Source organism: Melanerpes formicivorus, unplaced genomic scaffold (assembly GCF_026170545.1).
Source record: "Melanerpes formicivorus ecotype bairdi unplaced genomic scaffold, bMelFor1.0.p_v2 SCAF_14, whole genome shotgun sequence".
In the NCBI taxonomy this organism is placed as follows: domain Eukaryota; kingdom Metazoa; phylum Chordata; class Aves; order Piciformes; family Picidae; genus Melanerpes; species Melanerpes formicivorus.
Genome location: NW_027142366.1, coordinates 9,706,537 through 9,723,398, shown reverse-complemented (window position 1 = coordinate 9,723,398; position 16,862 = coordinate 9,706,537). Strand labels below are relative to the sequence as shown.

The window sequence follows — 16,862 nt, the reverse complement described above, 5'->3', positions numbered from 1 at the left end:
AAAGCCTAAACTTTCAAATATGCTTTGACATGCTTTGGATAGACTCAGTCCAGCAGGTAATACAGCAAAACAACTTCTAGTTCAGGATTTCCAGGTTGCAGGAATAGAGAGCTTATGCACAAGAAAGCACTAGAAGTGATAACCAACAGTGCATGTAACTATTTCTGTCTTCACTTAGACACTTCAGAAATTCCATGGACTGAAGAGAAGTGCTTGGCTTTCCTAACATGCTAACAATTCTACTGAATGAGCCTTTCAAGCCTAGTAGATGTGACTGGATTTGAAATGTATAGGAAACCTTTGTGCAGTTCCCTGCATTGAAACTTTTGTCAGCATACCTTTACCTGTTACCATTTCCTTGTGCCCCTTCAGGCCAGAAAGCCCTGGGGCTTTCATGAGAATAGTGACACACATCATTAAAACCAAGCTCACCTTTTGAAGGTTATCAGACACCAGGTGCTACAAGGGATTTTACTCATGCCTACTGAAGATGTTCACAGCTGCTGAAAGAATGAAGTGACAGGTTGTGGTGTTGCTTAAGATGTTAGAGCAAGTTCATACAAATGGCCTGCCCTGCCTTTTGAAGACTGATATATTATTTATGGAGAGTTTCCTGAGCACTAAGGGGGTTAGATGGTTATTTTTAAATGGCTTACTGAACAAGGAAGTACTCTACAAGGTCAGGTAAACACTTACCTGCAGCAGGCCTAACTCTAGCAGACTGTTCCACTTAACAATTCCATTAAGTGACTATGTAGTAAGACCACACAAAGTCAGGAGCAGCTGATCCAGCTCTTTTGCCCATAAGCTGTGAGATGACAGAACAGTACAATTTAGTTGCAGATTAACTTTACTTTAGAATCTAGCAAAAATAAAGGTCAAAGCACTCTAGTGAAACTGCAAAGTAAACTTCTTGATGGATTTATTATCCAGGAACTGCATCTTCACCAAGTTGGAAAACAAGGCTATTAGAACTCAAAAGCAACTTCTCTGCACAGCAGAATTCCATATGCCATTATGCACATCAGTTGTAACCTTTCAAAGTGGGACTAAAACTCAGGAGGAAAACAATACCTCCACCTCTTGCATTTATACTCCTTGCACAAGTGTCTTCCTTTAGTCTGATAAATAGTACAATTTCCTTCCAAAATAAAGACTACACATCATGTTGTACTGCATTGGGTTTGGCTGAGCTGCAGTTAATTCTTTAATTCTTCCCAGAGCATCTTTTGTAGTGCTGTGCTTTGCAGTGCTGTAGCTGGGTGTTGGTAACACCTGCACTGCTTTCGCTGCTGCTGAGCCAAGCACCAAGACTGTGCTTTTCCAACATTTCCTCCCCCCACAACATTAGGCTGAGGGATGGCAAAAATCTTGGGAGGGGACAGAGCCAGGCCCAGCTGACCCAAACTGACCAAAGGGGTATTCCATGCCACGACATCAGCTCAGACAGAAAAGCTAAGTGAAAGAAGGAAGTGTGCAGACATTAACTGATGGCATCTGTCCTACAGAGCAACTGCTGCACATGTTGGAGCCCTGCTTCCTAGGAATGACCCAGCACCATCTGCTGATGGGACAGAAAATGACAGCTTGCTTTGCTCTTTGCTTTTCATCTTATTAAATTGCTTCTATCCTGACTCAGGTCTTTTGTTTTATTTTCCCTCTCCCCTGTCCAAGGGGAGTGATAGAGTGGTCTGGGGGAGCACCTGGTCCTCAGCCAGGGCCAAACCACCACACTTATGAAAAGCCCTAAGAGAGGCTGAGCACATCTGCCAACAGCCAAAGTGCAAAATTCAGGAACACTTTCTCCAGAAGAGCAGGCTGGGATTTGCAGTGCTTCCTTTTCCTCAATACATCCCAGCTTCTCTCTTTGCTCTGTCTGGATTAAACTCAGGAAGGACAGGTTTTCAACAGGTCTTCAAATAAAGACAAGAGTGATGCTTGCTTGAAAATTTTATTGACACAACTGTTTGGTCCCAACACACAAAACAGCACTTGAGCCACAAAAGAAAAAGGGTCCAAAGTAGACTGCTAAGAAGAGAATTTTTCTTCTTCTCCTTCCCATTCCAAGAAAACAAAAAAACCCAAAAGTGCATAAACTGAGGGCTTCAGTGACATTTTCTTCTTCTTTTTGAAACAGACATGAATCTGCAGGAGCACATTTAAAGAATTTCATGGTTGTAACACTTTTAAATTTGCAAGTCACATCATTCATTTAACCCTTTGGATAAAAAAATAGATTGCAATTCCATCAGCTGCTTTGTTACACTATGAACACAACTTCTTTCAAACAGCAATTTCATCAGAATCACACATGAATCCAGACAAGGTCTGCTGACCTCCGTCAATGGTGTATTCACCACACTCAGTTTGATAAACACCATATTCCTCCTCCAAAAGCAAAGACCTGGCTTTTAGTACTCCAGATGACTTGTAGCTGCATCTCAAAGTGTAATTTCAGGTTGGTCTTTTCTCCAGTGCAGGCTCATCTGAAAAAGATCTGGATTGATCACTGTTAACTTTACCAAACAAGGTGAATGCAGATGTCCTTGCATTTAACTCACCACAAGCATTCCAAGAAAGATTACTTCTAAGTTTTGCCTTCTATAGTAGTATGTCTGTAGAGGTTTACTAAGGAATCAAAACACTGTGCCACAATGCTCAGAAAAACATCCAAGTGTTTCTCTGCATTGACAATGGCTGTAAGGTTCACTACTGGTAAAGCTTGCCTGAAATTAAAAGATTTTATGACAAAAATCTGACTAGTAAAACTCTGCCTGTAGCCATTCAGTAGCATTTCCTGTTGCTGGCTGAGAAATCAGAGCTCATGTTCCATCTTTTATGCATCACAATAGAAGTCAACTTAAAAAAAACACCACATCAGTTGGCCAGTGGAAAACCTCTAGTGTAGGTTCTTTCAATACTACAAGCAATTTATTTGCTGCCTGGCAAATACAACCCATTGTAAATGCCATAGTTACCCAGAATGGGTATGAAGTCTCATACACTGCACAATTCTGCTAACTAGAGTTAAGGTCATCCACTGATCTAACCTCTCTTCCAAAGCTGGCCCTTTCAAAAAGCCAACACAAAACACCACAAATTGAAAAAAAGCTTCCAACACTAGGAGTAAGTTTCAGGATAAAAACAGACAGCTAAAAAGACAGCACATCAAAGAATAAACTTCCCATTTACTGAACAGGCTTAAAAAGAGGAAAACAAGGTTAAGCAGAAAAACCTTAGCATTTCCACATGTAGCTAGAACTTTCCTTACAGGTGGAAATAGCATCAATACCTTCCAGCACAACACATTTTAGTAAGACCAGTTCCATTATCTGTAATTTATGCATCAAATGCATAGTTCAGAAATATCAGAATCTTCCTAACTTCATTTTTAGACACAAAAAAAATAAAAATGTGTGTGTCTGTATCTTCAACTCACAACACCACGACAGTCTTTTCCTTAACCACATCTGTGCCAGACTGGAACTAAGTAGAAAAGGGAAGCTTACAGCATCAATGTCCTGGAAAGCTCCTAAATGGAACTGAAAGCTACATTTAAAACAGCTTCTACCAAAAATCCACAGAACCTTCTACAGACATCTTTAGACCAAAGAATTGCCAATGCAGTTACAAGCCATCTGCAAGGTCAGAGAACAAGTTTCTCCTCTGGAGTACAGTTCACTCCCTCAGTCTTGGCATTTCATGTCAGCAAGTTTAAATTTCTCCACAGGCTTTGGAAAGACAGATCATGCATTTTATTAATACTGTCTGAAACAATACCAGTAAGCAACAGCCTACAGAATACAATATGCTACAGGTATGATTACACCACCAATGAGGCTTAAAGAAAATAAAACCTGTTCCATTTTAGTTGAATTTGTAGTTTGCTTTGACTGAACACACTTAGGGAAAAACTGTAAAATTTAAGAATAATTTAACAAATGCCAAAATTTCTTCTTCAAAATAATAGAAAATATCTGCTCTGCTAACAGCTGTGTTCAGTGTAAAAGGAACAAAATCCTCACAGGATACAGTAAATACAAATTAATTCCTCTAGGCCTTTCATTAAAATACATAAGGGCTAGCAAACAGGTTACTTTGTGCAGAGTCCATAGGAACTTGTCTTTCACACTAAAAGTAGAGTTAAAGCTTGGTTAAGGGTGCAAGTGAAAAGTTTGCTGCCAATTTCACCTTGGTTTTGTGTTGCTTTTTGGCTGGGCTGTCCATTGCTTCCTTGTTTAGTTGGGTTTCAGAAGACTGACAGGGAGGCACTGAAGCATTCTCTGTGGTGCTAGATACCACAGTACCAGAGGTCATTTTCTCTTGAGGTGTGGTAACAACTCTTTCCTTCTCCTCTTCTGTTAAAATCATTATTTCTAGGGAAAAAAGGCAACTCAGTTATTGATGCTCTGTTCTTGGGGGGGAAAAAAAGGAAAAATATCAAGAATAGTTCTGTGGTAACAGGCAGTAAAATACCTAATAAAGAACTTGTCAGCCTGATTTGAAGGCAGAGAAAGTGTCAATTTCACCTCTACAAGCTGACAGCATGTTTGATTCTGGCTCTGCCTGCATCATGTACTGATTCAAAGGTTTAACTCTCAAGTTTCTCAATGCTCAGAACAGCACTGTAACAGTCACAGCTGCAAAAAAGCTGCTACAGGCTGGCAAAATGATGCTTCCATGGTGGATAAGGTCCCTGTGCAACTCACTCCACAGCACAGTAAGGAAGTCACCTCCACTTCCACCCCAGGCTATCGTGCGAAACAGCTAGACATCTGCCTTCAAATGGCCCTTCAGGCAATCACCACTGGTCAGATGCTTTGGTTTCCGAAAGGTCAGCCCACAGCAATGCACCGTGCCGGCCCCCAGCCTCCCCCCAGCACCGCAGGCAAACTCCTACCGGAGAGGGGTGCAGGGTGTTCCTCAAACTGAATGAGGTCTGCAGACTCCAGAACCACTGGATCAGGTCTCAGTTGTGGGGATGGTAGGCAGGAAGGAACTGGCTCACACAAGAGGTCAACAGGAGATGTATTTGTGAGGCAGAGAAGTTCTTGCTCAGTTTGACTAGGAACTACAAAAATAAGTGAACATCTTTCAAAGGATCTGTATGCTGTGAAGGGGTCACTATTTTAAAGCTAGTAAATATAAAGACTTTGGATAGATAATTCTGAGGATTTGATTATGCCATATTTGAAATACTAATACTGAGCTAATTTAATTGACTCTAACTAATTTCAGATTAATTCAATAGTTACACTGCTGGGTCAAGAGCATCTAATTACAAGGTAGCAGATAAAGCAATAGTATGCTAAATCTATTGCTTGCCTGAGTAAATTACACACTTACAGTAAAATCTGCTATTTGCCAAATTTGTTTCCTTAGCTCATGTACTAAAGTCCCACAGGCATAGCCCCCTGCAGACACCTATCAACTATTTATGGATCATCTCACACATTCACATGCAAAAATTCAGCTGAAAGTTCCAAAACAAAGTGACTTGCCCCTAGTAAAGGGGATAAGCCTGAACTTCAGAAATGACTCAAGAACCATGCCACAAGTTCTCCAGCCTGCAAAGTAGTAAATAACTGGAGACAATAGCAAGATACAAAAGAACTTTGAGGTCATCATTTCACAGTTATTTTTATCTGGAGACAGGACTGTCACTCTTTGAAGACAAGTAACACCACAAACAAAGCAAAACTAACAATCAACCAACAGAAAGACACAGAAAAGGAACACATCAAATACAGGAGACACTCCTAGCAAAACCTGCCAGTGACCATCTTTTCCTAGTAGCATTACATGTGAAGACAGCTGAGAACAGATACCCTTGTCAAGAGGAGACATGCTTAACTGTATCCTGTGGAAGAAGTTCAACAGTTCTTAAGCTGTACAGCATTTCTGCAGGAGCTCAGACTAACTCACACAGCTTTCCCTCTGCTGCTCTGATTATCATCTTCAGGGAAATAGAGACAATTTCTTACATAAATCAGCTTGGCATTACCATTGCTAGGTGTTCCTAGACTTAGTTCCAGTGATGAAGTGGATCCTGGGGTCTCCGTATTACGTCCATTATTGTCAGCAAGTTGATTTCCATGATCATCCACATGATCAGCAGGAGGAAGACTAGGTGAGCTAAAACGAGCTACAAAAAGGCAAGTTCATTTGGGTTGTCTACTCAAGTCCTTAAAAAAAAAATGACAGAAATTAAGATGATGCTTAAAACTGATTTGACTTACTTTTCATATCACTCTTTAGTACCACAATTCTCTTATGGCCATGTCCTTTAATCCAGACCACCTACAGAGGAAAATGAAAAAAGCAGAATTAAACACCAGCCCATACTAAACTCAAAGTCTAAAGCAGCTACTCACTGCCTTCAATCTAGCCTTGCAGTGACACCATGAATGTCAATTGAATCATGTTGCAAATTTGTATTGCACTACCCAAGCAAAAGCTTTGTCTCAAAACAGGTACTGCAAAACCAGAAAACTCTATGTCTAGAAAGTTTATTAACTATACATTCACAAAAAATATGTTGAAACATGGACTGGAAGAGCTCCATTTTGTTACTCTCCAGAAAGATTAGTTTACTTAAAGGAAGGTTTATAGCCATAAATTGGAGTCACAAAATCATCCTAGAGCACTTAAGACATACGGATGACAAGATGCCACAGCAAAATTGCATTATGGGGCACTTTTGACAAGGTCCCACAACTCTTCACTCCTAAAGCAAATAATCCCCCCCTACCAAAATGAAGCTTCAGTACAGTTGGTTCATTCATTCAAGACAAGTCAATCTTAATTTGATATAGGAGCCAGGGAAGTTTACAGCCTCACCTCTTAAGCTGAATTTGACTGAAACAGGTTAAAAACCCCCAAACACACTGCACCAAAGAAACAAACCCACAAAGACTCCTTGTTACAGTCTGGATTTCCCAGCAGCCACTAAAACCAAACTGATGTAAGGCTCCTTGGCAAAGGCAATCATTACAGTAGTTCACACACTAACTACTTTGCAGCTGTGTCACTCTTTGGCATCCATGCAGTTGTGCAAAACAATTTTTCACACCTGTGGAATTGCTCCCAAGAGCTCCTCTAAATTATTGCATCCATATGATTTGGGTTGCAGCACTTCTCCTGTGTGCTTGCTATACGCTACGAGGAACTCATGAAGAAAAATCTGCTGGTAATGGTAAGTGTGAAGCAAGGACCTCACATTCTTTGCAAACATATACAGATTTGTAAGTTTCACATATTCCTCTGCTGCACCATTAGTAAAAACCTGTTAAAAGAGAGAAAGAATTTGAGTACTTCCAGATCCTCCAGTCACAATGTCTTTTCAAAGCATGAAACACACCAGAAAGGAAAAAGAGCTTACATACCTCAACTAAGTAAGGTAGGCTCTTCAGTAGATCAGTTAAGGTCATAAACCCATATTCACATGGATTAAGTGGAGTACCATAGATTGTTTCATAATGCTGTTTAAGTTGCTCAACAGAGAGGAGAGATGCTTCATCCCATGACATCAACAAGACTAACAATTGGGCAGTCAGAGTCCGCAGAGATTTTCTGTTTATCAGCTGAATTTGCTTGCCAGACTCTGTGTCAACAACCTAGAAAAATGAATTGGGAATAAGTTAGAGACAGAAGACATTAATATATACATAAGTTGTGGAGCAGGGGTTTGAGCACAGCTGATCTGATATTCAATACCAGCATCTGATACTCCTCTAGCCAAAAGCACAAAGGACAACAGAAATTTGTTACATGTGAAAATACGCAAAAGCTGGGTAGATTTTATTGTTCCAAGACAGCTGGGCCTAGCTAAACTCCAGCTTGGAGCAGCTAAACCAGTATGCCCACATCCATAACACCTCTCTTTTCCACTAACATGTGAGATCATCAGTGTATTTACATTGGGTCAAAGCCTCAATCCACAGATCAAAAAGGATTAGGATAAAACATTAGAAGACTGATAACTACTATGGTTATCAGGAAATTGTTGGGTTTATACAGCTAGAAGTGGGGAAAACCAATCTGAATTGTTAAAGTAAATACCAGAATACAATCTCTTACTTATTATTTGCAAAATGAGCTCAAGTTTTCCCAGAAAAGCTGAAGTGTCACAAAAGAACAGAGGTCATCATAGGAGTACAGAAGGTGCATCTAAAATCCCTTTGGACTTCCCTCCCCAACTTCATGAAATACTGTTTCTGGAAATATGAAGATACTTCTAATTTGAGCCAGGAAATTCCTTAGCACACCATCACAATTTCTAGAGCTAAAAGCTCACCTTCACAACATGGCAAAGCTTTTGCATTAGAGCTGGCACTGAGCTAACATCATAGTCGTGCAGACGCAGTGTGTATCCAAAGGTTTTACTGTACTCTGGCAGTAAATCACTCATCAGAAGGCAGTTGTCTTTCTGAGATCGTAGCAGCTTAACAAACTGGGCAGCAACTGCTTTGATTTGCTCCACCTCTGTGAGTGTGAGAATTTTCTCCTCCCCACATTCCAATACCTACAAAACAGAAATTAAACTCTGCTAAAGCGATTTGTCTAGTCTGGGTGAAAAAAGAGGGCAAGCTACAACTAAACTTCAGTGCTGTAGGCAATGACTTGCTATGTAGCAGGGCTCAGATACCTCAAAAGATTATCTATACAGCAAGAAAAGCTATGTAATTGCTGAAATACCACAAAACAGGCAATTAGTTATTAACTTTTTAACAGCAGGTTTCACAAAAATGAGAGGTGATTCTTCCCCTTAACTCTACCCTTGTGAGACCCCCACCTCCAATATTACATCTAGTTCTGGTGTCTCCATCATAAAAAGGGCATAGAGCTGTTGGAGCAAGTCCAGAGACAACAAAGATGACCCAAGAGCTGGAGCACCTCTGCTGTGAGGATAGCTTGAGGGAGGGGGTGGTGTGTGGCCTGGAGAAGACTCTGGGGAGACCTTGGAGGTGCCTTCTAGTACCTGAAGTGATCCTGCAGGAAGGCTGCAGAGGGACTTTTCATAAGGGTGTTTAACAGGACAGAGGGAATGTTTTCAAGCAGAAGGGAAAGCAGGTTTAGACAGGATCTTAGGAAGAAGCTCTTCACTATGAGGACAGTGAGACGCTAGAATAGGCTGCCCAGGGAGGCTGTGGATGCCTCCTCCCTGGGGGTGTTCAGGGCCAGGCTGGATGAGGCCTTGAGCAGCTGTGTTTAGTTGAGAAGCATCCCTGCTGATGGCAGGGAGGTTGAAGTAGCTGATCTCTAAGATCCCTTCCCACCTAAGCCATTCTATGATTAGCACTAACTTTGCTGTACTTAATTTTGTAAGAATAATCCAATTCAGAAAACTTCAATTTGTTAATAAACTTAACCTGACCATGCTAAAAACCATAGACCATTTTACCCAAACAGCTGTATCAAAGACACTCTTAAATAGGGCTAACATTATGGGCTATGAACTGTGCACCTGTGAAGTCAAGAACCAAAACCCTTGCTGAAACAGCTGTACAGATCTCAGAAGAAATGCTTTAGGATGGCTTAGGATTTAGAAACACTTACAAGTAAGACATCTGGTATGGCTTCAAAGAGTTCAAGTAGTTTGGTAAAACCATAGTAAGCAAGTTTGCACTGACGACCGAAGTGGTGGTGGTAAGATGGAATGAATTTGTTGAAGGGCATTCTGAAGTGGGGTTGATGACGCAGTAAGTCCACTACCTCCTTAGAAAATTGTTTGGTTCTTTCAATTTCTTCTTGTGTACGTTCTGAAATTCAAAAACAAAGCAAGAACTACTTAGCAAAACAGTAAGAAAACGCAGTGATTGATATTCACCTCTAACACATGAGCACCAAGTCACTATTTTCTCCTACTACTGAAGACCTTCAAGAAGCTCACATTTAGAATAGAATAAACCAGGTTGAAAGAGACCTTCAAGATCATCGTGTCCAACCCACCAACCAATCCAACCCACCTAAACAACTAAGCCATGCAACCAAGCACCCCATCAAGTCTCCTTCTGAACACCTCCAGTGATGGTGACTCCACCACCTCCTTGGGAAGCCCATTCCAATGGGCAATCACTCTCTCTGTATAGAACTTCTTCCTAACATCCAGCCTAAACCTCCCCTGGCACAGCTTGAGACTGTGTCCTCTTGTTCTGGTGCTGGCTGCCTTGGAGAAGAGACCAACCTCTGCCTGTCTACAACCACCCTTCAGGTAGTTGTAGAGAGCAATAAGGTCACCCCTGAGTCTCCTCTTCTCCAGGCTAAGGAACCCCAGCTCCCTCAGCCTCTCCTCATAGGGCTTGTGTTCCAAACCCCTCCCCAGCTTTGTTGCTCTTCTCTGGACATGCTCCAGCAAGTCAACCTCCTTCCTAAACTGAGGGGCCCAGAACTGAACACAGTACACAAGGTGTGGCCTAACCAGTGCACATACAGGGGCAGAATGACCTCCCTGCTCCTGCTGGCCACACTGTTCTTGATGCAGGCCAGGATGCCATTGGCCCTCTTGGCTGCCTGGGCACACTGCAGGCTCATGTTCAGCCTACCATTGACCAGCACCCCCAGGTCCCTCTGCCTGGCCGCTCTCCAGCCACTGCATGGGGTTGCTGTGGCCAATGTGTAGAACCCAGCACTTGGATGTGTTAAATCTCATGCTGCTGGATTCTGCTCATCTGTCCAGCCTGTTGCGCCTCTCTACCCTCCAGCAGATCAACTCCTGCCCCCATTTGAAGTATAAAATACCCGGTGACCAGCACTTTAGAAGACATTGAATAGCCAAAAGCATTGGTGCTTTTGCTGCATGGAAATAACCCACTCTAGTAATTTCCTGCACTTCTGCGTGCATTTTGACAACTGCTTTCATGTCTGTTCAAGTTTTAGTATTCCAGGAATGATAATTTCTATATTTGCTGTAAGGTCACAACTTAGTAAGGGTAGAAACACAATTAAGAGTTTGAAAATAGTCAAAATCCCCATTCCTTTGGCAATAATGGAAGTGCAAGAAGCATACCTCTTTTGGGAATACAGATCACCATTTCATTATCTTGCTGGGACAAACAGATGGTTGTATCAGGAATTTCTGATATTATATCAGCCAGGTCACACACTCCATACTCAGTAATATCCCAGTCCTTTGAGAAGCACCTACACATTTTAGAAAATTGTACAAGTATTAATGCATGCAAAAAAAATGAAGTGTAAATTGAGAGAATAAGCCTTAAATCCTTCAAACACCCTGTAATTTTCATGTTGGCAATAATACTGGCACTCAAAACAAAGGGGAAATGTATTTTGTAATTCAAATGACCTATCCATTCTAACCAGAAAAATAAGATATGCTTCACCTGGTGCTGGAAGAAAGCTCTATGTACCAGTGGGTGCCTCAAACAAGTTGTGGTGACAACACAAACCAGTATTTTCAAGCTCAGGTTTTAATCACACTTCCTTAAATAATTTCTGTTATACAGCCATGTGGCTGCACTTTCAGTCTGTATTTGCTCAATAACTACAGATCCAGTTCAAGCAGTATGGATACCTACTGGCAATCAGTCCATATTTCCCCCTCTAAGGAAAGCCCAACACTACATTCTCACTCAATCATTTATGTGAATCTGCCATGACCTGCTTGCTTAATCCAAACATGCAGTCATGGCTTCAAAGGAAACTAATGAAGTACAACTAACTCCAATAAAGTTAACTGAACCTAGCACTGAAGGAAGCAGTGAAACCTGTTAGAGCTTTCAATTTGTTTCCATTAGAACTTTGAACTTCCACATCACAACAGAGATGCAATGTAGTTGCCAGTTTTTATGCTACAGTTAAACACTGACTTCTCTTGCAGTAGGTTTTGAAGTCACCACTGAAAGGTATGCCCTGTACAGCTGTTCTTGTTTCATTACAGCTAACTTACCAGTGATAGGCCTGTAAGAATTCCCTCACAATGACTTGCTTACTGGCCTGTGATTTGAGCAGCTTCAGTAAGTCTTGCGTGAAGCGCTTCACTTGAGCTCTGTGCGTTAGAGTTAACAAACGTTTGGAACCCATGCCCAGAATCTGAAAGAAAATGGCATTTGAGCACTTGCAGCCAGCATCATTACATTCTCTTACAAGACACTGAGAAGTCAGTCCTTGCATGGATAGGCTAGAACTGAAGGATCTATGAGACAGTGCTTAGCCTCGTGAAACTAGAAACACTTCCTGTACCAAGTCATTTGTCATCAAGAAACTAGGAAATTCTTCCTCTGTCAGTGCTGCTGCATGTATGTATTGGCCATTTTCAAGTGACACAACAACTGCTGCATTGAGCAGTAAAGCTAATGTGGCCACTGTGTTTCTTTTGGGTAACAAGGCAATCCTTTGAATCAGAGACTACAAACCACAGCCTAACTTACAAACAGCTAGCATCCATTGTGTTCATACGACCAACAGCACAGCCAAAACCTTTTACCCAAGCAGTAGAGGCTAAGTGTAGCTTCAAGCTTTATTCCAGAAATTTACATGAAGTAACTTTACCAGGATTTGTTTTTAAGGTTGAGGACAATAAAATTAACCCAGAAACACCTCAAAAGAGACAATTATGCTTCAAGGTGCACCTAAGCACCTCTTTAAAGGTGGATGAGGTAACTGCATAGCCTCTGTCATACAACCCCAAGGAGGAGCTCAGACAATTGATGACAGTCCCAAGAGGAATGGTGCTGTGTAACTCACCTGCAGCACATGAGGCACTGCTTCCAGCAGCTCCATTAGCTTAGAATACCCATAGTCAGACACACGGCATTGCTTTGCAAAGTGGTGATGGTAAGTTGGGATGAATTTACTGACAGGTATGACACAGGATGGCTGGTTTTTAAGTAGATCTATCACTTCTCTACTGAACTGAATAAGTTGTGGATTACCTACAGGGCTCTTAGAACGCAGAAGCCAAGGATCTACAAAGAAGAAAATCATATTACTGAACCTTTCACCAATATTTTTCCTCTAAACACTGCAGTGTACTCATGACCTAGGCCACAGTACATGAAAGAAAAAAACCACACACAACATTCAAGCTACAAATTTCTCTTAATGAAAAGTTTAAGAAGTACACAAGATGTTTATACTAAATTTTGTAGGCCAAAGGTTAGTTCAGAATAAAGGAACAGAAATGTTTACCTGTAGTAGGAGGTGGTGGCTTGTTATGTATCCATTTAATGACTTTAATACCATTTTGGGCAGTGGCAATGTTAACTCCAGGAACACAGGTAATCAAATGTTCTAAAGGAACACCACCCTGGCCTTCTGGCACCATTTCAAGATCACTGAACTCTGACATATAACAATCAGGAAAACTTCAGAAGAGGAAAAAAAAAATTAAGAAGCTTTCATTAGGCACTAAAATACCACTATAACAATTATCCTAATAATAGCATTCTTTGGAGGCACTTCCTGAGGAAGAGGCTTCCACAGCTTACCAACACATTACAGAAGCCTTCATAAAACACACACTTTAAACCAGCATTTTAGTTTTTTTCCCCTCAACAAGAATTAAAAAAAGGACAGGCACTTATTTGGTATAGAAGTACCTGCCCCACTGCCTTACCTAAGAACCACAGCTTTTCTTGAACAGGTATTTTGAGACCATTAACCAGACATCAATAAAGTTTCAAATCTCTAACCTGTCAGCCCTTACACTGAAAGCCTACACCAAAATACTTTACCTTAATAAAGGCACAGTACCCTCATGAGTCTGTAGAAGGCTGTGAACTTGGGGAGCAAATGTCTTCAGAGACAAAATCACAAAAGGAATTCTGTAGGAATCTGGGTCAAACTCATGCTCACTGTGAAAACAAGAGGTTGAAGTTTATATGCACCCTCTACAAACAGCTTCAACACAGCATGCTTGCGCTCCCATACCCACAGCAAACACATCAGATGTACACAATGCACTACTATAGGCTGACATTACTGCTTTGTACAGTCACAAGCACCTCTCATCTTTTCTTCACAACAATTAATACTACAGCAAGTTTCAAGAAGACAAGCAATAGTGAGAAGACTTTTTTATCATTAGCTTATCCTTTTCAACTTAAGTTTCAGCAACACATACTAGGCAGTTAACACCTAGTAAGTCTAGTAGCACAACCTGGCTGCAATTGATTAAAACAAAACAGCTTAACACAAGGCTTCAGGAAATCTTCTGCTCAGTATTAATCACTTAGTAAACATACCTGGAGGACAAAGAACAATGATGTGTTCCAGCTATAACGATGTCGTAAGACTCAGGCTGAAAGAGATCTCTAGAAGGTATAACCTTCCTACATAACCAGAGGAAGGCTTATGGCTTCTGCTTAGGAAGTATTCAATCTCAGCAGCTGTGCTAGAACACCCATATCTTACCCAAAGAGACTGAGCTATGAGACCTGCCTAGAAAGTTCACTGTGCCATCTCATGTTCTGCCTGGCATTCTTCTAAGCATACAGGCAGTGCCTAGAACACACGCCATCAACACACACCTCCACTGTAATACACCCGCCAGTCTTAAATGCTGTTCAAACACTGTAAGATTTTATAGTATTTTATACACAGCTTACATAAAGTCTTTATTCAGGCAATGCTGCTTACAAACAGGCTCATGATATTCCAACTCTTCAAATACTATAGGACTGCAGTTTGCTGATGAACCATCATGTGACTGGGAAGATCCCAAGGGACTCTGCCGGGCTTGGCTGCTGGGCAAAAGGCACACCAGCCGCCCATTTCCTTGGTCACGGATTGCCACAGTGTCTGTTAGCTTATACAGGTCTGAGACAACTAACTTATGTCCAAATCTACAAGAAAAGACATAAATACACATTATAAACATCATCAAAATGCAGTAACTTGCTTTTTGTGTTTAAGAAACTGGAATGTGGTGGAATCTGTCCTACACAAAGAAACTAGCCTGTTCATCCCAATATAGATCAATGAAATAACACACTGGAATGAGAGCCCTCTATGAAAAGCCCCTGGATTAAGAAAATTGCCTCTGATAGATATACTGCAACGCCTAGCACAAAACCCAAACTCCCAGAACTCAAGAGAATCATAGAATCAACCAGGTTGGAAAAGACCTCAGAGATCATCTAGTCCAACCTACTATCTAATACCCATTCCATTACTCGAATTGCCTGTAAACAAAAGATCAGGCTTCTTGCAGAAGTTAGAGAAGAAATAAGATTCAGAACTCACTTTTTTTCATAGATTTCTGTGAATTTAAACACAGGCAGACAACAAGCAGGTGCATCTTGCAGAATGGATATAGTTTCTGAGCTATAAAAGAAGGTTTGTAACATTAGCACAAAGTTCATCTGTTGGTATTAGTCTCTAGCCAAAACTGGTGAGGTATCTACAGATGCAGTTTGTGAACTGTAAGTTTAGCAGGACAAATTGCATTCCCTTTCACCCAAGCACTACAGAAACTGACACCTTATATCAGGAGTGCAAGCATCAACATTTCTGCTAACTCCTCAGGCAAGGTCTCTGAAGGAGTTGCATATTTCAAAGGTAGTGGTAAGATTTTGAACATCTGTAAAATGCAAGACTGAAGCTACAGCATAAGTTACTAGCCTGTTCATTCACACTAAGACCTTTGAAGAGGCATAAAAGGCAAGAAAGAATGAAATGAAGTTGTCAAGTACACAACAGCAAGCACTACACAATTGTAGGATACTCTACACCCCAGCACTATTTTCAGTGGAGCCTTCTGTGGAAAAAAAATGAAGACAACTTTTTTCCTAATGCTTTCAAGTAAGGAAAAAGACACTTGTAGTGGCACTAGCACCAGCACTACTTCTGTATAGAGAACAGAAACACCAAACCCATTTAAACTGCATGTCCTAGCCTTAAAGAAAATTCATAAGCACTTCCCTAGAGGAAATAAGAAATAAAGATATCAAGTATAATCTTAACTCTGCTGTGCAAACTAAATATATCAAAGGCATCAGTATTATAAAATAGTGGTGAATCTATTAAACACAAACATAATCAGTCTCTTCAGATGCAACTTAATATAATAAAACAGCATAAAAATGTTAAAGTGAAGAGTAGCCTAGCTCTATTTATCATGTTCATCAGGTCATAAGACAAAAGTTACTTTATTTTCCTGTCATTCCTTTGCTCAGTATTTTAACTCTCAGCTACTACATACATATTAGAACAAATCAGAGCCCCCCAAAGTGCTTATTACCTAAGTAGAGAGAGGGATTTACTAGCAGCCCCTGTTGCTAATGAGACTTGGATCCTTTTACTGCCAATTTTGTATCTGTGAAGACTGTTGACAGCACTGATTGCTTCTTGCAGATTTTCCATCTGAACTGTAGCCTTCAACTGGTAGTCTGTATGAGGACTGAGCTCTACGGTTTTTACCTGAAAGGAAGAGAACACCTTATACAGTTATTACAAAGTATTAGCCCAATGCCAACAGCAGTGGTAGTCTTGCTTTGGCCAGGACACCAAAAGGGAACATAGTATGATGAACCATGGCCAACAGAACAAGCAAGAATGAACTGCAAGGAGCCTTGACAAAAGCAAAATGCTGATTTTCCTTTAACACAAGCATCATCTTTCCCGTGTAGAAGACTATGCCAGAAGAACATCACCTATAGATCAGATGAACAGGACCACTGTAGAAGTGACCTCTACTTGCAAAATTGTGTTTCATTGAGTCACACTTTGTGCTTTTGATGGATTCTGATTCAAAACAGAAACTTAGCTTAAAAAAAATCATAGTGTAAACTGACATTACAAATTCAGCTTCACAGCTTTACAATATTAGGCAGCTAAAGCCGAAGGCTCTTCTTTGCATGGCTAAGGAGCCATTAATACTATGAGTTTTATAGACAAAGCTG

General features: G+C 40.9%; 1 protein-coding gene across 8 annotated transcripts in view; it reads right to left on the bottom strand.

Moving 5' to 3' along the window:
• Positions 1 to 711: 711 nt before the first annotated feature.
• Positions 712 to 16,862, bottom strand: part of MARF1 (meiosis regulator and mRNA stability factor 1) — a 28,098-nt gene continuing 11,947 nt past the window's right edge. For 5 of the 8 annotated variants that reach the window (XM_068146868.1, XM_068146869.1, XM_068146866.1 and 2 more), the window contains exons 12-28: positions 16,202 to 16,380; positions 15,205 to 15,285; positions 14,568 to 14,804; positions 13,695 to 13,814; positions 13,150 to 13,325; positions 12,706 to 12,926; positions 11,909 to 12,051; positions 11,009 to 11,142; positions 9,559 to 9,761; positions 8,297 to 8,524; positions 7,386 to 7,616; positions 7,073 to 7,285; positions 6,240 to 6,300; positions 6,005 to 6,145; positions 4,901 to 5,071; positions 4,192 to 4,376; positions 712 to 808 (exon numbers count right to left, since the gene is read on the bottom strand). In XM_068146868.1, the coding sequence (XP_068002969.1) occupies positions 743 to 808; positions 4,192 to 4,376; positions 4,901 to 5,071; positions 6,005 to 6,145; positions 6,240 to 6,300; positions 7,073 to 7,285; positions 7,386 to 7,616; positions 8,297 to 8,524; positions 9,559 to 9,761; positions 11,009 to 11,142; positions 11,909 to 12,051; positions 12,706 to 12,926; positions 13,150 to 13,325; positions 13,695 to 13,814; positions 14,568 to 14,804; positions 15,205 to 15,285; positions 16,202 to 16,380 (2,790 nt within the window). In that variant the 3' untranslated portion in view covers positions 712 to 742. Of the gene's footprint in view, positions 809 to 1,935; positions 4,377 to 4,900; positions 5,072 to 6,004; positions 6,146 to 6,239; positions 6,301 to 7,072; positions 7,286 to 7,385; positions 7,617 to 8,296; positions 8,525 to 9,558; positions 9,762 to 11,008; positions 11,143 to 11,908; positions 12,052 to 12,705; positions 12,927 to 13,149; positions 13,326 to 13,694; positions 13,815 to 14,567; positions 14,805 to 15,204; positions 15,286 to 16,201; positions 16,381 to 16,862 lie in introns of those variants that run through there. The other 3 variants (XM_068146871.1, XM_068146872.1, XM_068146873.1) reach the window with 1 other exon arrangement.